Here is a 24,190-nt window from a genome sequence, read left to right on the forward strand (position 1 = left end):
GCGCGCTAGTACCACTGCCACTTGTACCAACAATCCTTTGCGGTTTTACCCCGGAAATGACGTCACATTTTCTATCTCTATAAGGGCAGATGCATGCTGGTGCAATAAGCGATATGTTTCACGTCCAATGGATGCATGATCTGACTAGTCGACTAATCGTAAAAATAATTGGTGACTAGTCAACTATCAAAATAATCATTCGTGGCAGCCTTATTTGAGACACTCACAAACAAACAAAATCACAGTTTAGTGAAGCGGTAACGGAGCCTGCTTATGGGAAACCGTGATCTAATTAGTTTTTTTGCAATAGTAAGTAATCGGATTACAGTAATGCGTTACTTTTAACGCGTTACTGCCCATCTCTGTATAAATATACATGTGTGTGTGTTAAACTACAATTAAAATTAAAATTGACATTAAAACTACCTTAAATGTTAAAAATACACTGTGTGTTTAGAAAAAACTACACCGTTAAACCGTTAAGCACAGTGGTGGTAGCATCATGCTCTGGGGCTGTGTTGCCTCCAGAGGAAATTATGCCCATTTGATTCCTGTCGATTGGGCAATGGATATGGACTACGAGTCCATGACGAGAGTGCAGAAGCTTTTGACCAGAATCAGATGCAGAAGTTACCAAAAACATACTTATATTCTTACAATCTCACACTCTTGCTACTCAATTCAAAAGAACTTCAAGCTGTAACTAAGATATCTGCCAGCACAATTATAATAAGCCAAACAAGAATTTTCCACCCAAACTGCAGAGCTCTCCCCAACATGTCAGCAATAACTGCGTTCCAGATGGCAGCTGGTTCATGAACACTCCTCATGCATTTGGAAAAGAACATTTCAGTCTGACATCAGCTTGCTGCAGTACCATGAGTCAGTTCATCTTCTGGGTGTTTCACTTTAGATTTGTGCTTCTGCAGGGATAGTAGGTGCATCATCTCACCAACAGGAGCCATCAATGACGTTTCAACTAAAGGTCGAGGTCAGGAGAGGGAAGCAGGTTTTAATTTTCCTCTCACTGTTCGTATCAGATGTCAGAACTGAATTTGATAAACAGAGTAAATTTGCAGCATATCAGCGAGGATGTTTTCCTCCGTTGCAGTCTCACTGTCTCAGGTTTTTTTTTACATCAGGTGTGTGTTTACATTAAAATGCTGTGTAGCACAACATCAGTCTGAGTTCATATCAGGATTCACATTAACCTCCTCCTCTGCAGATTGCCGCACTACCTGATGGGGTTTAGATTTCCAGGAAATTGTTATTTGAGACAGCTGAGGCCATGTGCCGTGAATGCTAACGTTACTGTGCATTTATATTTCCAGCACACAGAAGCAGGTAAAACAGTCAGACTATCAAAGCAGATCAGTTCAGAGACAATGTTCTTTAGCTCAACTATTTTTTCTTGTGTCTGGCAGGCATCGGATTCATCAAATCCAAATAGCTTTCTATTGGATTTCACCAGTTTTCCCTGTCTCAAGGTGAATCAGCTCGTTCTGGAAAGAGAGTTTGACTAATGAAGATAAAAATCTCCCGAACAGCTACTAAACTGACATTCCTGTTTTTAAGTGATTGAGTTTAAGGTCAAGAACAAACCTCAAGTTTTCAAGGCAACACAGAGAAGATGACAAAATCACAATTTCCATTTACTGGGGCCAAATATTTGAAGGCAGTGGTTCTTAAGTCCAGGTGTAATTTTAGGTCCCAGAGTGGGGTGTGGGGTTAGTTGAAAGGAATGCAGAGTATTTCAACTACAAACTACAAGAAGTTGGGGTGATGATCACATATGAGCTGCTGAAAGAGGTATTTTATTGGTTTCTTTTCTTCCTAAATACACTACTCATAATAAATTGAATCCAGTGATAGGTTTCAGAAAAGGTAGGAAAGGAAAGAACACTGGAAAAGTAGTTTAATGTTAGAAAAAGAAACTGACAAACAAGCAAACTTTGTTGTTTCCAGATAGACTGCATCTTTGACAGGTAAGGAATAGGAAGGGTTTGGGATCGGGAAGACTGTGTGAGTAAATAGTGCCACATTTTAGTTGTAATGTGTCTCAATGTACAACTGCAAACAATTTGAGGATTGTATAATTTATTTAATTATGTCCCATTCAACTATAGGGAATGCAGACAAGGTTGGGCCCTCGGATAGCACTGCACAAAAAATATACATAATTCTTCAAGGAAATCATCACATAGGCACAATAATGCCTCTGAAAACCATTCAGTGATCAGTGTTCTTCACTGTTCCATCCATGGTTATCCAAGTATAATTCGCGAGGGCTGCAGTCTTAGCAGAGATGTCCACACCTCTCCTCTCCCCAGTCACCGCCTGTAGTTCCTCTGGGGAACACCGAGGCCATAAAAGCCAGCCAGAGACATAATCTCTCAAGTGAACCCTCTGTCTCCCTTGTAGTCTGCTCTTAGCTGGGCATGCCCAAATCACCTCACCTAGGAGGCATCCCAGTCACTGCTTCTCAAAATGTATTTCAAAAGATAAATGTAAATGATATATAGAGCTGAATATCAAAGTATATATCAAATATATCAAATATCTGATATCAAAGTATAAAATGACATTTACACACAACTTACTCAACGAGCAAATAACAGGCTGACATTTACCCGAAAGAAATAAAATGGAAACAATTTGACAGTGCTAAAAGCAAAGAGGTAGATTACTTAAATTACGCCCACATAAATTACCCATCAAATTAAAACCAAACACTTTTCACAGTCAAGGAATCAGGTGACTATTGAAATACATAAAACAAACTAAACCTCTCAGAAATCAAAGCAGTTTGTTTTTGACATTTTCTTGTATATTGCAGAAAGAAAAAAAAAAGAATATCAAGTAAATTTTGTCATCTAAATTTTGACAGAAGAGTTAATAGTGGAACAGATTAGATGTCAGAGGCCTCATTACATCTGGAGTAAAACAAAAGCAGCAGCAACAACAACATGACAGTAATTGCCAAGCATGGAGATGGGACTATAATGTAGTCAGGATGCTTTGCTGCAGCTTTCCACGTCTGAAGGGCAGTATTACAAAGTAAAGTTTGGACTTCAGATGGTGTAGTATGCTGTTCTGGGTGAATACGGCCACATAAAGAAAGGAAAATGTCCCTGTAGCCAACGAACTGCATTAATAATGCAGACAGACTATAATAAACTCACCACCTCATGCTGGTTTAGGGATTTGCATCACTGCTTTGATTTGGACCGTTTACTTATGGACTAGCAGAGCGTAAACCAACACAGGCTGCAAGGATAGCCAGCTCTCAGTTAATGGGAGCTAAACATCTGAGGGTTCATGATGCCAAAGTTTGAACTGCTGTTGTGTAAAATAAAAACAAAATAAAGTGATGTGCAGATCTCATAAACTCATATTTTTATTAAAAGAAACAGAACATAGAAAACATAAGTTTAAACCGAAAAATTCCCCATTTCAAGAAAAGAAAAGAAAAAACTCTAAAAAGTCAAGTTTACCACTGTGCAGCAAATCGAGCGCACCTCTCTGCGTTTCGAACACGCGTCACAACAATTAAGAGGACCCGAGGGAAGCTCGGAAAGCTAAGCAGAAGTTATTTGGAGAGGAGAGTGACTGCTGTTGGTTGAAAAGAGAGGTAAAAAAAACTTCAGTGGTGTGGAAACATTATGGGTTCGCGGAGTCAGACGTGGATCAAGTAGACATAGTGTAAACTTTGCTACGGTGTCATAGCTGCACCACAGAGCAACACTGCAAAGTTCACTAAACATAGATCTTTACATTTTTCATTTATTCCTTATACTGCAAACATTTGCACTGTTATCAGTATTTGCACACTATTTTATATTATTTTTTAAAGTCGTTATTCAATACATTGTTATTGTTAACCCTTTAAAGCCGGTCAGAGCAGCACGCTCCGTTTTGTGTAACTATTTTTAAATCCCTGTAGAACCTGAACCGTGTAAGCTAGCGCAATAATTTTTTTTGCATATGAAACCAGAGGAGTTGTACTTACATCTTATGCCATCAGCTTATCCTCGGTCACGGTTTCCTTCCACATAAAGCTTTGCAAAAATTGCATAAAAAGCGCTTGCAGGAACAAAAACATAATACTCCAGAAATACGCTTTGCCGATCTGATCAGCTGTTCGTAACACTTCCGACATTGAAAAAGACGTCAACGCGAACTATCGCATGTCCGCCATTTCCTGCCCGAAACCGGAAGTGACGTCATTTTCGCGGAAAATGTATTTTTTTACTTGTAGGCCTTAAAATCCTATACTGGTGTTTTTATAAGTCATGTTTGACTTTTCTGAATAGTTTCTGGGATGCTTAGGACTCATATTGCACTGCTGGAAATAGTTTATTTTGATGCACATGCTGTTTTCTTTGCAAATTTGTATCACAGGATTGTTTTTCGTTTTTCCTGCAGTATATAAAAATTGCTCTATCTCCAAAATAAAACTATGAAGACACTCAAAATAAATTTCCTGTTGTTGTAAACTATTTTTTGCAATTTTTTTGTATTTAAAGTTTTGAGGGATAAACCTCTTAAATTTCTCCAAGTAGAAATATATGTAAACAAAAACCAAAAACGATTTATTGCACTTTTTTGCTATTAATGTAGTTACTTTGGACTTAATGCATACATATTATTAAAATATGGGCTATAACAGTTGTATTTATGTATAACAACTTGAAATGCTCCCAAAAATGGCACTACAGCATGTAAAAAAAATAATATAAGCTCTGGCGGACTTGGTTCTATGGTAGGTCTTAAAGGGTTAAATAAATATCGTCAAATAATCGAGATCTCAATTTCAGTGAAAATAATCGTGATTATCATTTTTGCCATAATCGAGCAGCCCTACCTGACATCATCTAGATGGGAGCACATGTTGCTCTAAAATGTGTTTATATCTTTCAGGATTGATGATGGCTATCCAGATATGCAAGCTGACAATTCTATAGGCACTAATGCACTTTTGAAATGATTGTTGATAACAAGCCGGATGGCCTTTCTCCCTTTAGTCTGGAGAATGTGGTATCCATGTTTTCCAAAGAGAATTTCAAATTTTGTCTCACCGCAGAATGTCCATTTTAAACAACATGATCCAGACAAGACACTTCATGTTCCCATATGGCTTCTTCTTTGCATGGCAGAAACCTAACCTGCATTGTACACAGCTTGGTGAACCATGTTCATGGTCAGTGATTTCTGTAAGTGTTCATGAGCCGATGCAGTGATTTTCATGACAGAATCACGCCTGCTTTTGATGCAGTGTTGGCCTCAAGGATCATATCCAATACTGATTTTCAGCTTTGTCCTTTGCAGACATAGATTTTATCTATTTGTATTTATATAGCGTCATATCACAACAACAGTTAACAATCTTCTAGACTCACTAGTGTTGCCACAGGTCGTCTTTAGTTTCTAAAACAGCCCCACCTTGAGATTCGATTAGCTGGTCTATCCTGAAGCCAAAAAGCTGCACCGTCATATGAGTCAAGCAGTGAGAGGTGGCCAAAAGACTCCTTATTCCCTTATTCTGATTAAAAACATAGTTTTCCTCCTCAGTGAACTATTGTAAATATAACTGTGTATTGCTAAATAACAATATTGAAAAGTCATGTGCTTATTGTAGATTAGAGATGTAAAACAATGCATTATATGCCTATCAGTAGTTTGGTCCACTGCCTGCCAAATCCTGTACTTTGCAACATCAAACTTAAAACTAACGATGGGTCAGACATAGGGCTGGGCGATGTGACCCAAAATTCATATCTCGATATTTTTTAGCTGGATGGCGATATACGATATATATCTCGATATTTTTTTAAGCCGTAAGGTAAGAACAAAAAAAGAGTTCTTAGTCAAAGCTGTGTCCCAGATGTCACACAGGCACTTTTATTAACATACAGCGCAGATCAGGGGTGTCAAACTCAAATACACAGTGGGCCAAAATTCAAAACTGGAACAAAGTCGCGGGCTAACGTTAATATTTATTGAAATATATTTATTCCTCCAGATATAAGAATGAATCTTTTCTTATGGACTAAAACACGTTTTGCTGAAAAACTGAATATGGAACTAGCAAAGCTTAATACTAAACAATATATATATATTAGCTGCATAATACCAGTAGGCCAGCTCTAATAGTAATTTGGTATGGCTTCACGGGCCAAATAATTAGGCTCCGGGCCAAATTTGGCCCGCGGGCCAGAGTTTGACACCTATGGCACAGATGTACATGAAGAAATTACTGAAAAATTAATTATCAGCATTTATTAAATAATAATGCTCCATAAATAAAAGAAAACAATGTTGTTTTTGTGCATAACAAAAAGCTCACAATTGTGCAGTCAAAATGTAAACTAACAGACCCTGACCATAATAACAAAGACAGATTTCGCAGCTGCTCTGTTCCCAAGTTCTACTGCGTGACTGACAGCCTGGAGTTTGAAATCTGCTTCGTAACCGTGTCTCTTAACAGGTGCCATTTATGGTCCTTATACACACACAATACGGTAATATTACGTTGAAGCACTGTACGTATTACTCTGCGACGCTCCGGACTACGGTAGCCGTAATGCTCTGACAATCCATCAAGCGGTGCAGCTCCGTAGCTCACCAAAGTCTAACTAAAACATTCACTGACAGATTGCTGAGCGCCGTGTACCACCTAAAATCGGTTCGCGGTCAGTAAGCACAACCAGAATTCATACATAAGGCGAACAGTCGATTTTTGAGAAAATGAAAGGATTTTAGGCCATGCATGTCGTTAGCGCGGTTAGCTCGCTAACACGTTGATGCAGTCCAGCCCCACGCACGGGGGCGATTCGCGGTAACTCGTTAACAGAGATTTGCCGTGTCCATCTTGTCGTTGCCTGCAGGTGAAGCGATGGGGGAGGAGGGGGAGTTGTGTTCAGTGAAGGAGAGGCGAGGCCGAGTAAAGTTGCATAGAGACAAAAGTGGACAAAAGAGAGGCAAACTTGCGGCTCCACAAGTATAATTATAACGTAACATAGACTATATCGATATAAACGATATTGTCACATCTTATATCTCGTATGAAAATATATCGATATTTTTTAAAAACTCGATATATCGCCCAGTCCTAGTCAGACACTCTACCTTCCCCCTTCTTTACTGTTGTAACCACGCTGCATTTTGTTAGCTCCATTACCAACAGGAGGAATCTTGTCTTAAAAAGTTTTCTCCCTTATTGTTTTACTGCAGTCACATCTTCTAATGCCTCGTCATCAAGATCTGTCCACAGTAACAATCATTAGAAGTCAATTTTCAACCAGTTCAAGGGGTTTGGCTTGCTATTTATTATTTATGACACATTCCGCTGATTGCCCGTTCCCCACACCTGTATGACAGCTTCTAAATCTAAAGCAGTTCACTCCAACAGCACTGCCATAACATCTGATAAAAAAAAAGCGATAATCCTACTTTATGTTTATTATTGAGGTCACAGTTCAGGATGATGGTGTAATGAGCTCATATTTAAAAGGTGTTCCTTGAAACAGTGTAACCATTTTATGCAAATTAATGCTGTGTTTTTCAAAAAGGTTACATTAACTTTACTTTTTCTTTATGATCATTTCTCATGTAAACATCAGAACCATGACTGACCCATGATTAACTAATAAGCATGTTATATGACATTTGAACAAATGGCAGAAAGAAAAGTAAAGTGCCATCCTCAAACATGCACACAGAGCCTCCCTGTTTGATCTCTGAACAGCTGTTACAACAGCTGCTACTGTATATTCACCTGGAGACTTTATCAAAAAAGGAACTCAGCATTTCACAGTTTTTCCTGAGATTTGATATCCAATATTCTTTTCTTTTGCCCACATTTCTCAGTCATATGTTAAAATGTAAAAGTATCTTCTCTCAGGGCTGCTGGCAAGAAATATCCTTGCTGTATTTTGCCTAATTGCAAAATAAACAGGTTACAGACATGACTTTAAGCACAAAATATGAATTTCTGGAGATATTGTGTCGCCATTGCCTAAGATAAGATTTTTGGAGTGAGAGGTGAAAAAAGTTTGAGCACAAATTTGCCTATTTCGGATTAAATTGAGTTTTGACTTAAGTGTCTCCGTGCAGCCTCCTCTTGAGCTGCAGTGAGGACATAAATACTTTACATGCAGCAGGTTGGTATGCAGGTACGGGCTAATTTCAGCACGGAGGGGACAAGAGGAAGGCTGCCTAAAATCCTCTGGGCTTCTAGCCACCCTTTGATGTCTCCAAAACAGTCTTTGCATAAGGAGATGCTAGGGGAAAGCAGTGCTCCATGAATAATTTATCATTTACCGGCATAATACGAGTCATCCTTGCTGGCACGAGTAGTGCGACAAAATCTAGATGGTGTAAAATATAAAAACACAAAGGCAGTTTAAGTAAGTGAAGCTCGGGGTTGCGCAAATGACCAAATAATCCAGCTGAGGGTCAGCAGTGTAGGGATTGATGCTGTTTGAGACGGGACAGGTTAGCACCGCGGCGTCCGTTACTGAGCAAGACGTTGTGAGCCAAACTCTGTATTAAATGCGAATAACTTAGGACAAAATGCTTTAGATTTGTGTTCCTGGTAGATAAAATACGACATAATGATACTATATGAAACAATATTAGACACTCTTCAGTTCCGCGTTATTATTGTGAACAAAGCATGGAGCACTTTAGTACACTTCTGGATATAAACACAAGCGCTGCTCACTGAGGCGGAGTAGTTTACTGGGAGAAATCATTGCGGTGCGGATGAAAAAAAGCGGTTATTTATTTATTTATTAATTTTTTTACAAAAATGGAAATTAAACTACGCCGAATTCAAAAGTGGGTTTTAATATTTAAAACTAACGACAGGTAAACCTGCAAAGGCCATGCTGCTTCTGGCAACTGGTCTATCCTGTTAAAATGCACTTTTTCCCCACTTGCTTTTAGTTATCAAGATAGCGGAAAGTTGGGAGTAACCGCGGCCGCCTCTCCTACCGTCATATCCTTGCTCCCGCTGTAACGATACGGTTCCGTCCCTGTGGAGGAGGATGGAGGACGGGTCCTTCACCCGGCTGACTCTCCCTGCCGGCGGGCGGGGCACCCTGAGCCCGCTGCAGCACTGGTAGCACACCGCCCATGCCTGCTCCTCGTTGATGGGCTGCTCGTAGGACTTCAGCACCTCCTCCAGAGACAGTTCCCGGGGCTCCGCCAGGTCCCGGGAAGCGTCGCGGTCCGTGGGGGCGGTCACCCGTGGGTCCCCATCCTCGCCGCTTCTGTTAGTGGATCTGGCCATGGCTGCGATGCCGTGGAGCCCATTCTTTACTCCGTAAGCACCGGAGCCATTGATGCTGACCGTCTCACGGCCCAGTCTGCTGTGCAGTCCGCGGCTCAGACGTCTTCAAGTACCGCAGCTGCTCCTCGTTATCGCAGTGATGCCGTCAACTTCGCCACCGGAAGCGCAGCGTTTCCGGATCACGTTTTCAAACAATAATAACTTTTCAAAGTAAAATATTTTGGAACCGGTGTTTCAAAGGGTTTTTGTTTTGTTTTGTAAAAAGCCAATCAGAAGACCTATGCGCATAAAGTAAAAAGAAAATAAGCAATACAATTAAGATCTGTTAATTTTTAGTTATTTTCTTCTGTACAATATTGTATAAACGTCTATAGTCACATCTCATTTTGTTTTATTTTGCTTCCAAGAATGTCTATGCATTGCATCTGGCCCTTCAGCAGATCCATCTACTCTTCAATGAAATCTCATCTGAAATAGTCTAAGTGGGAGTCAAGAAGCTCTTCTTAAGGAAGGGAAATAGCTGAGGTATTCCAGATTACCCAGAACTGGACTAAAAATGAGTGGCAGGTCTGATGGAGTGATGAAATTGTGAGGCAGCATTTTAGTCAATGGTGTTGGAGATCTTGTTAAAACTGATGGAATTTTGAACACAGAAATGTACCATTAGATTTTAATATCCCATGCAATTCCATGTGGAAAGCAGATTGGTAATGATTGGTAATGGCTTCATTTTTCAGCATGACACAGCAAACACAATGGCAATGGAGTCAAAGGTATGCGAGATAGAAAAACACACAATGTAACATCTTTAGTCATGGATTGGCCTCCTCAGGACTTGGCATGTTAGTTGAGCGCCACAGTGTGATGAAGAATAATGTTCAACTGACTTTCAAGCTTGTTAGAATTGCAAACCTGACAGAGTCAGCTAAACTTTATGTATTACTTTATACAGTATTTCCATGTGTGTTTGCAAATGTTTGTTAGCAGGCAGGGCATACATGGAATGCCATAACCAAGTGCATAGTATACAGAAACATATGGCCTGGAAGTCCTGAGGTCAAAATGTGAGATGCCCCAAGATTGGTGGAGACTGACCAAGCTAAGATCCTGTGGGACTTCCAGATACAGGTGGAGAAAATGGTGGTGGCTAACCAACTGGGCACAGTGGTGGTAGACAAACAGAAGAAGATGAAATAATGATGTAGCGGTTCCAAATAACAGCAAGATCAGGAAGAAGAAACACGAGAAGCTGGAGAAATACCAAGGGCTCAGAGAAGAGCTCGAGAAGATGTGGAGGGTGAAGGTAACGGTGGTCCCAGTGGTAATCGGAGTACTAGGTGCAGTGACTCCCAAGCTCTTCGAGTGGCTCCAGCAGATTCCCGGAGCAACATCGGAGATCTCTGTCCAGAAGAGCCCAGTCCTAGCAACAGCTAAGATACCCTCAAGCTCCCAGGCCTCTTGTAGAGGACCCGAGCTTAAAGGATAGACCACACGCAGGGGCGAGAGGGGAATTTTTAATATATATATATTAAGAAGGCTAGCTCAATATTTTCCCACCATTCTAAATTATAGACTCTTTTTATTCCTTTTTTTCAAAATAGTATAACTTGATTTTCTCCCAACTTCTCATATGCCAGCTCATCGGCATTGCATGTATTTACCTAATATAAATGGTGTAGGGTTCTCCCAAGTGGCATCATGAAAGCAACTTGATATCATTTAATAGTTTTAATAAAACAAATTCAAATGCTAACCACTTTGGAATATAAAATAAATATTTTTCAAATATTTTTCTTTTGAAATGCATATTTTTTGTTGTTGTTTTTCATGTATCATGTTAGATTTAAACCAGAAAGAAAATCATGTTTTTTTGAGTGGTGAAAACAAACACTTGTAGAAAATAAGTAGCTGCCACAGTTCTACTTCTTCTATTATTGAAGCTTGCAAGCCACTAAAGTACAAAAAACAAACAAATCATTTTTTGCCCTTCACAACACAATATTTCAGGTAATTATCACTGAATTTCTAACTCAAAATTGAGAAAATGTTGATTTATTAAATAACTTCCATAAGACAACAACAGTTTACCACTCCAGCTCTGTTTAGCTGACTCTGTCAAGTCTTTTGAAAAGCAGTGAAAAGTTAGACACTATCTCTACGTTTAAGATCAGGCTTAAAACTTTCCTTTTTGCTAAAGCATATAGTTAGGGCTGGTTCTGGTGGAGATTTCTTCCTGTTAAAAGTGAATTTTCCTTCCCACTGTCGCCAATGAGCTTGCTCTTAGAGGGTCATATGATTCTTGGTTTTTCTCTGTATGTATTATTGTAGGGTCTATGTTACAATATAAAGCACCTTGAGGCGACTGTTGTTATGATTTGGCGTTGTATAAATAAAATTGGATTGAATTGAATTTTGGAATGAATAAGTCGAAATTTACCAATAATAAACCACTGAGTTCTGTTTAATTATTCAGCTAATACCATTGTAATATAACTTGGATTTCTTGGTAATATAAAGCAGGTAATGCTGGCATCACCTTTGTCAAACGGATCTGGCTGGTGTTCAGAGAAGAAGAATGATCAAAGAACCATTTATTTATTTTTAGTTTTTCTTTTTAAAATTTTCTTTATAAAACCTGCAAATGACATATTTAAATATCAGTAAATTGTACAGACAGCACGTGTTTCAGGCCTTTTTTTTTTCCTTTTAACTGCTGCTCTGTAGTAAAAATTATTTCTGTTGCATTTATGGTCCAGTGAGTGTGGGTATCAAGAAAGTTGTTTTATTTTATTGCACATCTGTGCACATATTTCAGGTTCTTTCTAAATGAATATAGCTTTGCTAACTGGATATTCAGAAAAAGAATACAAAATAAAAATTATATTTATTAGTGACTCAGCCAGCAGATGGCGCTGCAATGTACGTTAAAGGCTAATGAGACACCCTTATCATCCTCTCACAGTGTGAAGCCATCAAACTTCTTAGTAACAGACTCAAACACACAGGAGTGTATGGCAACATTTATTGCTGTCATTAGTCTCATTTAGTTTCTGACTGACTCGTCTTACAAAGTAAAATAAAAACAGAAAACACAGCAAGTTTTCACTAACATGTAATGAATAACACACATTGTTCCACACTTTATCTCAAATCGAGTCAGGACACTAAAAAATAAAACAGTGACGTAATCTGTCCTGGTGTTTTTAATACTTGATCATTCCTGCTTGTGCTCAGATGTTTGACTCTTCACAATGACAACCACAAAATATGTGCACCCCCCCGCACCCGGTCCTCCTGTGCCTTGAATCATATTTGTACAATTACTTTTGTGGGTAGATGCTCAGCTGTGATTGGTTCCTATAATTAGTGGAGGTTGGTCCAAGTGAAAAAGCCATAAAGTTTGGTGAAGATCCGCATTGATAAGATATTCCAAAAAGACATTAGCTCCACGGAACAACAGGTGGCTGCTTTCCTGCGGTCCAAAGGGATTGCCCTGGACTATAACTCTGTCGAAGCATGCCACCCTCTTCCCAGGAGGAACGGCAACATACCGGCTATTATATTAAGGTTTGTAAATCGAAAGCACAAGATTACGCTGCTGAAACAAGGAAGAAAATTAAAAGGATCTAATGTCTTTATCAATGAACATCTAACCAAACACAACGCTGAAATAGCCAAAAAAGCGCGACACCTTAAGAAGCTGGGAAAAATCCAAGGCACTTGGACGACGAACTGCAAAATATTCATTAAACTAAACGGATCACCAGAGGAAGCCAAAGTTCTGACCATTAAAAATATGGCGGATCTCGAAAAATATCAGTGAGCAACACGATCTGGACGGCAAACAAGGTAACAGACAACCACACACTCACTTATGACACACACTGGAAGGAAGAACTCAGATACATCTGGAAGAATCAGCTGCATCAGTCAGACAGTTGCAGAATATGATCAATTGGAACTGAAAACATTTAACTATATGGATCACAATACACACGACTTGGAATATGAAATAGATCCAGACAACAACTTTTTCTCATCTAACAATAACAATTGCTGCTACTATACAAATAAAGACTACAATCAGAGGATTAAAACTGAGAATAAATTATCAATTATCTACTTTAACTGTAGAAGTCTCTATGCTAATTTTAGTCATATCAAAGAATATCTTAACCAGTTTTCACATCCATTTAGTGTCATTGCCTTATCAGAAACTTGGATCAATATGGAAAAAGGAACAGACTTTGAACTGGAGGGTTATGAATTCACATTTATAACTAGGCGAAACAAAGGAGGAGGAGGAGTGGCCTTGTATGTGGACAAATCCTTGAAATTTAATGTGGTGGAAAAGATGACGATGGTGATTGATAATGTACTAGAATGTATTACAGTTGAAATTTGTAAAGAAAAAAGTAAAAATGTAATCATTAGCTGTATATACAGAGCTCCAGGTAGTAGTATTGAGACATTTAAAGACTGGATAGAAGAAACATTTATTGAAATAGCTCGCAAAAAAGTTTTCATTTGTGGAGACTTCAATATTGATTTGCTAAACCCAAATAAACATAAAACCACTGAGGAATTTATAAACACAATGCACTGTATGAATCTATTCCCTAAAATTACTAGACCTACCAGGATTACATCACATTGTGCAACTCTCATAGACAACATTTTTGCAAATGACATTGAAAATAAGACTGTAAGTGGACTCCTGATTAACGACATAAGTGACCATCTTCCAATTTTTACAATCTATGATAGGAATTACAAGATCAATAAAATGGACAGTAAAAAAGAGTACAGACGAGTAAGAACAGAAGAAAGAATGAATGCATTTAAAAAAGATTTATTGAAGGAAAACTGGGGTGAAGTATATCAGGAACAGGACGTTAATAGTGCTTATAATAAATTCCTTAGAATATTTACATTACTGTACAATACCAACTGTCCAATAAAGCAATATAGTAGGAAACAGAAATATATGGACTGTCCATGGATAACAAAAGGTCTGCAAAATGCATGTATAAAGAAAAATGCTCTATACAGAGAGCTCTTAAGAACGAGAACTAAAGATGCTGAAATCAGATACAAAAGATATAAAAATAGGTTAACTAATATACTTAGATTTAGTAAAAAGGAATACTATAAGAAGCAATTAGATATAAATAGAAATAATAATAAAAGATTATGGGAAATCCTGAACAGTGTTATAAAATGTGGGACTGGACAAAAGAACTATCCCAAGTATTTCATATGTAATGACCTTGAAGAATACAATATGGATGTTGTGGCAAATAGTCTCAATGAATTCTTTGTAACTGCTGGACCAAATTTAGCAAGAACAATCACTCATCCTGGGAAAGCACAGGAAAAACCCGATACACTGATTGACAGAAATCCATATTCTATGTTTCTCACAGCCGTTGATGAAAATGAAGTTCTTGAAATTGTCAAAAAATGTAAAAATCACAAATCTTTGGATTGTAATGATATTGATATGATAGTGGTTAAAAGAGTCATTGAGGCTATTATAAAACCATTTACATACATCTGTAATTTATCATTTCAAACTGGTCGATTTCCAGACAGAATGAAAATAGCAAAAGTTATACCTCTATACAAATCTGGAAACAAACACCATTTCACAAACTACAGGCCTGTCTCTTTACTACCTCAATTCTCAAAAGTTCTTGAAAAACTGTTTAAAAACAGACTGGAAAAATTTATAGATAAACATAAACTACTCACTGAGAGTCAGTACGGATTCAGATCAAGCAGATCAACATCATCGGCACTATTAGATTCAATAGAATACATCACAAATTCCATAGACAAAAAGCAATATGTGGCTGGGTTATTCATAGACTTGACAAAGGCATTTGACACTATAGATCATGATATATTAATAAGAAAACTGGAACGTTATGGTGTCAGAGGGGTAGTTTTAGATTGGGTCCGGAATTATTTAAGTGACAGAAAGCAGTTTGTGAAAATAAATGGTGGTTGCTCCTTATGTATGGACATTGCTTGTGGTGTACCCCAAGGGTCAGTTTTGGGTCCAAAATTCTTCAACTTGTACATTAACGACATCTGTAAAGTGTCCAAAGTATTAAAAATGGTTCTCTTTGCTGACGATACAAACATTTTTTGCTCTGGTGATGATCTGCAGAATTTATTGGAGGATATGACTAATGAAATAAGTAAAGTGAAGTTCTGGCTTGATAAAAACAAATTATCATTAAATTTGAATAAATCTAAACTTATGTTATTTGGAAATAGTAGTTTAAATACAAATGCAAAGATTCAAATAAATGGTGTTGATATTGAAAGAGTCAGTGAAAATAAATTTCTGGGGGTAATAATAGATGAAAAACTTAACTGGAGAGCTCACGTAAGATATATTCATTCCAAAGTATCACGAAGCATTGCAGTACTAAACAAGGCAAAACAGGTATTCGACAGAACATCACTTCATATTCTCTACTGTTCACTGGTTTCACCATACTTAAGCTATTGTGCAGAGGTCTGGGGCAATAACTATAAAACCACATTACATTCACTTTTTACTCTTCAAAAGAAAGCAATTCGAATCATCCACAATGCAGGTTATAGGGAACATACAAACTCACTATTTTTGCAGTCTGAAATATTGAAAATTGACGATATAGTGAAATTCCAAACAGCACAAATTCTATTCAAAGCAAAAAATAAAGAACTGCCAGGTAATATTCAGAGTATGTTTTTTTTGAAAGAAGGAAGTTATAATTTAAGGGGTTTTTGTAACTTCAAAACAATGAAGGTACGTACTACAAGAAAAGGCTTTTGTGTTTCTGTTCAAGGAGTGAAACTATGGAACAAACTGAATATGGAATTAAAGCAATGTCCAAACATAAAACTGTTCAAAAAGAGTTATAAAAATATGATCTTCTCGATCTATAAAGAAAAGGAAAATATTTAAATTAAGTGAATGTCTCTATTTAAAAACAAACAAACAAAAAATTCATGATGTGATATTATAGTATATAGTATATCAGAAATCTGTTCACTATTTTTTATTACAAATTATATCAGTAAGGAAGCTGACTAAATATTCACTGATAATTTATGGGACAGGGGTGGGATTAAATAAGTGTATACTTCTTCCCACTCCCTTTCAACATGTAAATTAATCAGAATGTTTTTTTGTATGTAATTTGTATAGTATATTTTTTTTTCTCTCATTTCTTTTCTAAATGTACTTGTATATTGTTCACATGTTGAAATAAATTACCAATCAATCAATCAATCAATCAAGATCTCTGTCAAACTGGTTTGGTCCGGTGTGATTTGTTCAGAGGACAACAATGGTCAAACAACCAGATACTTTAAAACACAAAATCTTTATTTGAAAGCAGGTTTATTATAAGTTGTCATTAAATGTACTTATATACATTCCAACCTAGTCTTTAGTAAGCAATCTATAATTTACAGGTCTTTCCCCAATCCCAGGACTCACCCACCACACAGCAAGTGATTACCAAAGTGATCACAAACCACGGCACACAAGAAAAACCCACAGCCACAAGGGCTCAACCAAAAGGACAACAAACAAAGGCCACTGAAGTATACAGGGCCAACACCAATTATTATGGAACAGGAAAGCCCCTGACGTTAGCCAGGAATTGCTTATCAACCTCTAACCAGGTGAAGAATGAGGAAAGGGGCTGATGAGGGAAGTACTAAAGGGTAAAGAAGGAAGGCCTAAATTTGTCACACAGGAAAAGAAAGAAAAGAATCAGTGAATAAAAAGATTTTGTTTTTAATTCCTCACATGACCTGTAGAAATAGATTGATCCTGGTTTTCTTTGGTCACAACTCCAAGACTGTCTGAAGAAGGTGAATTGAATGGAAAATACTAATAGTACCACTATTACTACTGCTACTAACAATAAGGACAGTAAAAAATATTGAAATGAAAAAGCTAGATAAGAAATGAACTCCAGCTATGATGCATTCAACTCTTACGTCTGAAAAGAGAGTAAACAATTTATGAGCTTTAATTTAGTCAGAATTATATCTGTATAGGGAAACTGTACAGGGTGGGCCATTTATATGGATACACCGTAATAACACGGGAATGGTTGGTGATATTAAAGTCCTGTTTGTGGCACATTAGTATATGTGAGGGAGCAAACTCCTCAAGATGGGTGGTGACCATGGTGGCCATTTAGAAGTCGGCCATCTTGGATACAACTTCTGTTTTTTCAATAGGAAGAGGGTCATGTGACACATCAAACTTATTGGTAATGTCACAAGAAAAACAATGGTGTGCTCGGTTTCAACGTAACTTTATTCTTTCATGAGTTATTTACAAGTTTCTCTTTGTTGACAGCTATTGACATGTCGAAGAGGTTAACACGTGAGGAGCGGATCGAAATTGTGTTGATATCTGGTGAACGCAGTAACCGGGTCATTGCAGCAGATTTCAATGCAAGACAGCCTACGAGACCACCCATCTCCCATGCTAAAGTTAGCAAACTGCTTGCTAAGTTTCGTTAAACTGGTTCAGTGTTGGATTTGCCAAAATGTGGACGCAAGAAAACTGTCACTAATGAAGAAACATCAGTGGCTGTCCTAGCTTCATTCAGCAAGAGCCCTCAGCGTAGCACTCGCCGCATGTCACTGGAGAGTGGCATTAGTCGAACATCCCTTCGGTGGATATTAGTTACTCACAAATGGCACCCTTACAAACTCCAGCTACTGCAGCATCTCAACGAGGATGACCCAGATCAGCACACAGAATTTGCAGAATGGGCAAAACAAAAACTGGAACAGGACCCTCAGTTCATGCAGAAGATTTTGTTCAGTGATGAGGCAAACTTTTATGTGAATGGTGAAGTTAACAAACAAAACTCCCGCTATTGGTCTGACACTAACCCACACTGGATGGATCCCTCCAAGACTGTTGGAACAAAAAAGTGATGGTTTGGTGTGGTATATGGGGTACAACGATAGTGGGTCCATGCTTCATCTACATGATGATGTGTTTCCCTCTTTATGCACTGAAGCTGGCACGTTCCCTGAGTTTTTCCAGCAAGCTGGTGCACCACCACATTATGGGTGCCAGGTCCGAGCATTCCTAGATGAACAGTTTCTTGGAAAGTGGATTGGTCGTCGTGGGCCAGTTGAATGGGCCCCAAGGTCTCCCGATCTGACCCCCTTAGACTTTTATCTTTGGCAATTGTCTATACAAGATGAGCAGCACCTGAAACTACGGATACTGGATGCCTGTGGTAAATAGCCTGTATTTGTATAGCGCTTTTACTAAGTCCCCCCTAGGGACCCCAAAGCACTTTACATACCCAGTCATCCACCACATTCAAGCTACAAGCTGCCCTGCGCTATCAGCCCTTCTGCATTAGTTCTTCTTCACAAGCATTAGTTAAGTTCATTCCTAAAGGCCCATCAGCTTGAATGTTTTCCTTGTCTCCCTGCTTTATCACTCCTAATTTGACTAGTCAGATAGTTAAATCATGTGTTTGGGTGATCAGAAACATTTGACACCAAGTTAATACTGCAAATATACACAATCAAAGTTATTACAGTTATCAAGGATGGTTAAGTTGTTTTAATAGGGAGAGAAGGAAACACTAAGCATTCAGGAGGGTAAGCCTGTAGGGGTCAGTAACCATAACACTGAACTATGTTCCTGTTCAGCTCTTCCATGAAGATGTTACATTTTTAAATTTTTGTTCTTTCTTCTTAGATTAAGCTTCTGGATTCATCGCTGGTGATACTGACACATAGTCAGTGCTCCTGTGTGGCAGGCGCTGTTATGTGCAATCACACAGTGGCACTGCTCTTCCAAACAGCACACTACTCACAACTCAGCGTGCCGGTTGTCCCCCCTGTGCATAGCTGCACGGAATCTGAAAAGCAATGGCACAAGCCACGGACAGTGATAATTTAAATGAGGTTAAAGTTTTTGAATTAGTCCATGTTTGCATATGAACAGCAACACCATCCATAGTAAATGTGTCTTCTGTTAGGGTGTGAAGCCAGGACCCATCAACTCCATGATCTTCACTAAGCCGGTACCAAATAGGATGGCCCAGACTGGAGTACGGTAATTAGATTTGTAAAATTTGGTTTCATGTTGCTATTTGTTCATACATACATGTGTCACAATTAGAGCTGGGCGATATGAGATTTTTTCATATCACGATATGTTTTTTTCATTTCAGGCGATAACGATATCTATCACGATATAAGCCAAATAACTATATTTGTAAGATTTAAATGTGCTGTTGCTCACAAGTAAAATGTGAAATAATCAGCAGCTTGTTTTTATTTAAATATTTATTTCCCATAATAAGTTCAACAGGGTAGATGTACTTAAGGAACATGAGACTTTTTCAGATAAATAAAGGCAAATATTGCAAACTACACAAAAGGCAGCCGCTAAAGCGTTTAAGTTTCAAAACAGAACAAACGAAACAGACTACTAAATTGTCAATTCCACTTAGAAACAAAATATTAATTCTAAAAATAAATCTTAGTTTGTTTTACAGAAGAACAGACAAAACTGACTAACTTTTGTCAATATCAAATAAACTGAGAACTAAAAGGAAATTCTCAATCTCTCCTTGTTGTATAGCTGAGCTTTTCAAACAGTTTTAACAGTTACTTTAGTCTGACAAAAGCCGAATGACGAATTAGCGCTTCCAGTCAGAGACTGAGGCTACGTCCACACGTACACGGGTATTTTTGAAAACGGAGATTTTCCGTTTTCGTTTTAAAAAATAATCCCGTCCACACATAAAGGCAGAAATGAAGGAAAACGCTGCTATGAACATGCCAAAGCAGCAGGTGGCGCTAGATTCCTAACCGTGCAGAAATGTTGGCCAATCAGAAGTCTAGAAGCCTCAGTGGGAAAAAGTAAACAAAGCTGGGGCATAGAAGCAGAACCGAGTCGTATGTGTGGAGGGACAGTAACTGTGTGTATATGTAAGCATTTAAACACTGCAGAGAGTAGAATTAACAGTAACAGTATTGTAGAAATTCATTTCACCGAAACAATAACGTGGCGCACAGTGTGACTCATGCACCAGTTTATTGTATTTCCAGACTTGCTTTTGGCACAATTTACAGTGCACGCTACTATGTTTTTTGTCAGACTTGAAATAGCCGAAATACCTTCACACTACGGAACTTCTATGGCTCTTCCGTTCGACAATCTCTCCGGCATTGGAACCATCATCTGTTTTCTCTTCGGTCACGCTCGGTTGATTTTTCTAGTCGGCACACTCATTTCCTCCATTACGCGCTGGCTCCATTACCCGCTGGCTGCTTCCCAAACAAACACACGTGCGGCTTGGCACTTGTGCTGTACGTAACAAGTCACGCGACGTGACGCTGCGGCTGTGATTGGTTCGGCTCTGCGCTACTTAATTTAGATTGGCTGACCTTTTTTTTTTTTTTTTAAGAGGACAAGAGCGGCGAGGTCTATCGCGATAGCTTAATTTCTCTATCGAGTAAAAGTTATATCGCGATACATATCGTTATCGTTCTATCGCCCAGCTCTAGTCACAATAGGTATTAATTTACATACAACATTACACTTTCTGAAGACGGCTAACTCAGTCATGTACATATATATCCCAGTCTCTAACTTATGCACCACTGTTTTACACCTTTTAGTTTTTAGTTTAGTTGTTGTTCAACTGCTCATCAGTGGGATGTAGTGGTGTGACTTTGTTGTGTGGGCACAAGAGGACTACCTAGTGCAAACAATATACATGGATACAGATGTGCACAATGCAACCAGAGGAAAGGCAGACTATTTCTTTTTTTACATATATATGCCAAGATACCTGTGTTTGGAAAAATGAACAGTGAAAACATAGCAAAAAGAAAAACAGATCCTTCAGGCTTGCTGGAACAAAATAACTGATGTTTTATTTGCAATGTATTTCATGAATTATTTTGTTGTTACATGTTACTTTTATGTGAAATCAATAAACTGTTATTTAAGCAATGGCATCAATTTCATTTTTTAAAAACACACAAAACATTGAATTTGTGTAGAACTTATTTACATGGTATTTAAAACTCCATGCCTAGCATACTGATATACATTTAGACAATAACACAACTGAATGAAGAAAATGACAAATGGTATTTTTGATGTTACAAAAGCACAAAGTCACTTATGATTTTAAAACGATTTAGTGATTTACTTTATAATTTTGATAAACAATTTTGTTGAATCTGAATAGTAATATAGTAGTATAATTAAAAAGTATTAACATTTAACATTTGCAATGAATTTGAATTATCAGTAACTTAAACTCAACTATCAGCACTCAAGTACCAGTTCTGTAATTAAGTATTGTCAGCTAAGAAGTCCATGTTGCAATAATGCGGCTAACTGTGGACTGGTGTATGTTAAATCGGTGTGCCAGGTCCCGCTCCTTCAAACCAACTGACAGGAAAACCAGGAAAAGGAAAAAACTCGTCAATTGGCTGTAGCAGCTGCCTCTGGAAGGTGAAAACAAAAGGGAAAATGTTACTCCTTAAGCTATGAACTAGTAAAATTATGCTTTTCTTGGCTAAATGTTTTGTAATGGTTATGCATACCATACTGTACCATGGGGTAAACAATGAGGTGCTGTAGTACACAGGTGTATGTATGTAAAGGATACTGAGTCTAGCATACATACACCTGTGTATGTATGCTACTGTACATTATGTAATGTTATTGTACATAAATACAATAACATTACACCTCTAGTTCTAACTACCAACAAACCCATAACCTACCGTTGATGTGCGTGCAGGTGTCAACACTTCTTCGTTCCGATTGGCAGCTGACTTGGCTCTTGAAACCCGGATCATTTTATAGCTGCAAGGCTCAATCAAAAACCAAAATGCCATCAAATGAGCATAGCTTGGAAATCTATTCACGAGAGAGACATACATCGTGTCAATCATTAATTAACATCCAACATTGGCATAAAATAAACTGTGACAAATATGCTAATGGTATGCTGTATAAAATAGTCTGATTAAGAGTCTATTTGGTGTTGTATTTTATCTGTAGCATTAGGATATCGTTTAAATACTAAAGCATCTACATGAAACATACAGTCAGCAGAGAAAAAGTAAATTTCTATTGTGTTTCATTAAGACTTGTTACACCCCGGCCTAGGCAACCGGAGTGCAACACGAAAAAAGTAAAAAAAAATGGGTAAAAGAAAAGACAGAAAGGAAATCCCTTGCATGGTATTTCCAAGTTTGTTTGTTTAGTTTTTTTTTGCTGTGTGTTAGGAAAGATTATTTCTGTTGCATTTACAGTCCAATGAGTATTTAAAAAGTAGTTTTATTGTATTCCAAAACTAAACAACTATTCCAGGTTCTTCCTTAGTTTCACTGAATATCGAGCTAACAAAGATGAGGAAGGATGACAAGATGATACTTATTAGTGACTCAGCCAGTGGATGGTACTACAATGCAAATTATCCTTTGATGAGAAAAGCTGCTTATCACCCCCTTAAAATGTGAAGTCAACAAGGTTCCTAACAATAGACTAAAATACACAGGAGTACTTGTCATTATTTATTGCTGCCAATAGTCAGGAACAGTTTCTGACTGATTCATCTTACAAAGTGAAATAGAAACAAAAAGCTCAGATATAGAATCACAGACAAGTCTTTCACACAGTATAGAAAGATATTTTACTGCAGTTGAAAAACCTTCCCAGATAACTAATAATAGCACACATTACTCTACAGTAAACCTCATTCTCTCACAGTGAGTCGCTGTACTGACTGACATTTATTCTATACTAATAACTGTCTTGTGTTCAGTTGTTTCACTCTTCAGTATGGGAAGCATCATGCCCAAGGGCAGCCAGCAAACAAACCGCCAACGTTCTAATCAGTAGATAACATGCGCTATGTCCTGAGCTACAGCGCTTCAGCCACCCCTGATAATAGAAACATATTTATTCAATCCAAACCTTCTTTGTTTTGTCTTGAGTGATACTTTGTATCATTACTTTTGAGACTCTGAGAATGTAGGTTAAAAGTTGCTGAAATTCAGAATCAGTTAATGCAATACTTTTGTTAAACACCTTTATCTGAAAGTCTGTGTTTCAATCACAAGTGGATTCTTTAGTTTAAAATCCATAGTGATGGCGTACAGAAGTAAAATTACAATAATTATGTCACTGTCTAAACACTTGTGCATGTAACTGTATCCTACATATGTTAGAAACACCCACTTTGGACAACTTACTACAGATATACATAGATTTTACAGTATATGACAAGTACTGGCTTTCTAAGACAAGCATGCATATTCCTGTAACTCCATTAAATTTGTTTTTCTTTTTTCACGGTAAGATGAGCCATATTTTGCTGTAGTGTGTGATACATATGAGGAAACATGACAAGTGACGCCAAAAGCAGCAAACCTGTCTACAGCAAAGTCTGTCATGATAAAGTGGCAAGTAGCGTTACTACTCCCTCTTGTGCTGACAAGTTGCAATAACACCAAAAACATGAAATGGCTCTAACACACCGGCCCCTAATTGTTCTTTGGCAGAGCACATAACAATTTCACATTTCACAAAAATAACAGAGCCATTACTTCAATAATTACAAAGGCATCAAATACTTAACGAAGAAAGAACGAAACCTTTTGCAAATTAATCATCGTAATTTGTATTGACTTCAAAAAGGTGGCGAATTTTGGTCAAGAGCCTTTCAACGATCCTTGTCTTAGTTTTTTAGACCCCAGATCAAACGAGTCCTCCTTTGTCAGGATACACCTCAAGCACTTTTCAAAGAAATGTGGGGACAACGTGGTGCTTTGGGATGAACTACGCAACATCGTCTCCAGATGAAA

At 37.9% G+C, this 24,190-nt stretch overlaps 1 protein-coding gene across 1 annotated transcript in view; it reads right to left on the reverse strand.

The window, feature by feature from the left end:
• Window positions 1-9,453, reverse strand: part of spire2 (spire-type actin nucleation factor 2) — a 57,211-nt gene extending 47,758 nt beyond the window's left edge. Inside the window, exon 1 of the mRNA XM_085280749.1 lies at window positions 8,998-9,453. Coding sequence (XP_085136875.1) covers window positions 8,998-9,295 — 298 coding nt within the window. The 5' untranslated portion in view covers window positions 9,296-9,453. The remainder of the gene's footprint in view (window positions 1-8,997) is intronic.
• Between the last annotated feature and the right edge of the window lie 14,737 nt (window positions 9,454-24,190).

The sequence above is a fragment of the Mchenga conophoros genome, linkage group LG7, assembly GCF_057382185.1.
Source record: "Mchenga conophoros isolate Kocher_MC1m ecotype Shallow Benthic linkage group LG7, M_conophoros_male_GT1.1, whole genome shotgun sequence".
NCBI classification, from domain to species: Eukaryota; Metazoa; Chordata; class Actinopteri; order Cichliformes; family Cichlidae; genus Mchenga; species Mchenga conophoros.